Raw genomic sequence first — 2,628 nt, 5'->3', positions numbered from 1 at the left:
GTTAACTAACTAGTTTTCTACTAAATGAGTAAAATTACAATTTACACCTCAAAATTTTGTAACAGTTGACAGACTTCTGAGTTTCTAATGGCTGAAGAATTGGTGTAACTGTAGACAGAGAATTTCTAATTCTTTTGAATCCTTTATTCTTACTGAACCTGAGAGTAATGGGCATATATCATTAGATCACAGAATCATAGAATGGTTTTGGTTAGAAGGGACCTTAGAGATCACCCAGTTCCAACCCTCTGCCATGGGCAGGGACACCTTCCACTAGACCAGGTTGCTCCAAGCCCCATCCAACCTGGCATTGAGCAGTGCAAGGGATGGGGCAAGCTGCAACGTCCTTGGGCAACTTGTTTCAGTGCCTCACCACTCTCGCAGTAAAGAATTTCTTCCTGATATCTAATCTAAATCTACTGTAAAGTAAAACCCAGTAAGTTCCCCAAGTTACGTATTAGACCTAAAGGATCTTCTGAAAAATACTTAAGAAAAAGTGTTCCATGAAGTGGGCCGAAGTGTTTTTTATTCTGCATCAGCAGCCACCTGCTTTTTGACCTTGCTTCCAAATCCCTCTTACCCACAGCTCCTCCAGTTCACCAGGTTTTGGACCTGACTTGCATTCATTGCCTCATGCAGTTTAGCAAGGTGAATTGAATTTAATGTGTTAAGCCATCAAACATCGACCGTGGTATTCAAGATCCAAAATGTTCCATCCTGTTTAAATGTTAATGGTATTCTGCAGTTTGCATTTATGAACGTATTACATGGGGCTTTTTTCCTTTTTTTTGGCAGGTGACATTGGTGACGGAAGAAGAACAAGAATGATTACATATCCATAACTCCCAGCAGCATGTCAGGTAATCATATTTAATAAGAGCATCTATGCAATATTTCTGGCTTTGCTGGAGTGATTATATTAAATGTTTACTGCAAAATACTGCTTTAACAAGTTCTGAATGCACTGGCACTGGGAATTGAAATCTCTATACCCAGGGCATAGAGATGTGGTGCGCATAGTAATCTTACCCAACATTTTTCAGCTGGAACTCTCATTCTCCTTAGTTTTCCTTCAGAAATAAAGTTGTGTTTTGTTCTAAAGGCACATTCCAACTTCAACATTTCTGCTGAAACAGAAGACAGTGTAGTGACAGTTTCTGCTGAATACATTAGCCCAAGTTACTTTGTAACATGGACACACTCACTGAAGTTCAAAGTGAGACAGTCAAATTCGTTTCACGTAGATTACCAAGTACTCTTCAGATAATAATTGACAAGATCCAGAGTTGAAATTACCATTGACTAGTTTTTTAAGTCCACTTAACCATTTTTATCTCTGCCGGTTGCAAAATCATTTGAAGGCTATACATGAATTAACTGTGTCAAAAACCCTGTACGTTCTAATCCCAGGACAGGGTGTCTAAAAAGATGTACTTATTACATGGAGATCATACAGAAAGACAGAGAACTTCGGACTTCCCAAATTTCGTTCAGTATTCCTCAAATTGCATAAGAGAAGAAAATGTTCTGCTGATACTGTTTGTCAATGCATATTTCAAGAGCCAAATGACATTAATGGGACCTTTTAAAAGCCTGATTGTAAAATGCAGCATGTGCTACATAGGGAAAGTCATAACAAACAAGACTAAATTCCTGGTGTTATGCTCAAGGGACAGTTTGTTTTTGCTGATTGGGCAGATCAAATATCGTTTCCTTTCCCCTAGAAAGCTCCCATCCTTTTGTATTGACCAGCAAGGGGTAACAGCTTCATTCACCAACAAAACTGGTCTTTTAATTTTGGGGTCCTAGATATGAGGTAGAGAGTAAAGTTCATGGGGAGAAACAGCATTATTTAAATTCTTTCATAGTAAAATGTAGCATTTTATAATATGCAAAGATATATCATTTGACTTCTGGTTTTATGGTTTCTTTGTTGTCCACTGAAGCAGAGGTTAGGCAGAGATGAATATAAGGTGGAGGCAAAGGGCATAGAGGCTTTTCGTGGAATGAAGTGGAATACCTGACCCTCAGTTGGTGTGTCAGGCTCTGTATTAGCATCACTGCCACATGAGGATCAAGAAGGTGTTAGTATCCTTAGGCTACACTGGCAGGGCCCACTAGAGTGTTCTTGCATTCTTCTGCAGGAATTCTAGGCATGGTAATTCCATTTAGCAAATACCTGTTTTGGAATAAATTTAAAGGACTTAGGGGTGGTGGTTGATGAGAAACTCAACATGAGCAGGCAGTGCACACTTGCAGCCCAGAAACCAACCGTATCCTGGGCTGTATCAAAAGAAGCATGACCAGCAGGTCAAGGGAGGTGATCCTGCCCCTCTACTCTGCTCTCGTGAGGCCTCACTTGGAGTATTGTGTACAGTTCTGGTGTCCTCGACATAAAAAGGACATGGAGCTGTTGGAGCAAGTCCAGAGGAGGGCCACGAGGATGATGAGAGGGCTGGAGCACCTCCCGTATGAAGACAGGCTGAGAAAGTTGGGGCTGTTCAGCCTGGAGAAGAGAAGGCTGCGTGGAGACCTCATAGCAGCCTTCCAGTATCTGAAGGGGGCCTACAAGGATGCTGGAGAGGGACTCTTCATTAGGGACTCTAGTGGTAGGGCCAGGGGGGGTGG

General features: G+C 41.6%; 1 protein-coding gene across 1 annotated transcript in view; it reads left to right on the top strand.

Annotated features, from left to right (window-relative positions):
* The first annotated feature begins 793 nt into the window (after nucleotides 1-793).
* Nucleotides 794-2,628, top strand: part of LOC104404519 (thyroid hormone receptor beta) — a 44,313-nt gene continuing 42,478 nt past the window's right edge. The window contains exon 1 of the mRNA XM_010012967.1: nucleotides 794-860. Coding sequence (XP_010011269.1) covers nucleotides 854-860 — 7 coding nt within the window. The 5' untranslated portion in view covers nucleotides 794-853. The remainder of the gene's footprint in view (nucleotides 861-2,628) is intronic.

Source organism: Nestor notabilis, unplaced genomic scaffold (genome assembly GCF_000696875.1).
Source record: "Nestor notabilis isolate BGI_N333 unplaced genomic scaffold, ASM69687v1 scaffold10614, whole genome shotgun sequence".
Taxonomy (NCBI): Eukaryota; Metazoa; Chordata; class Aves; order Psittaciformes; family Psittacidae; genus Nestor; species Nestor notabilis.
Note: the sequence above shows the minus strand (reverse complement) of the source record. Positions and strands in the feature narration are given on the sequence as shown.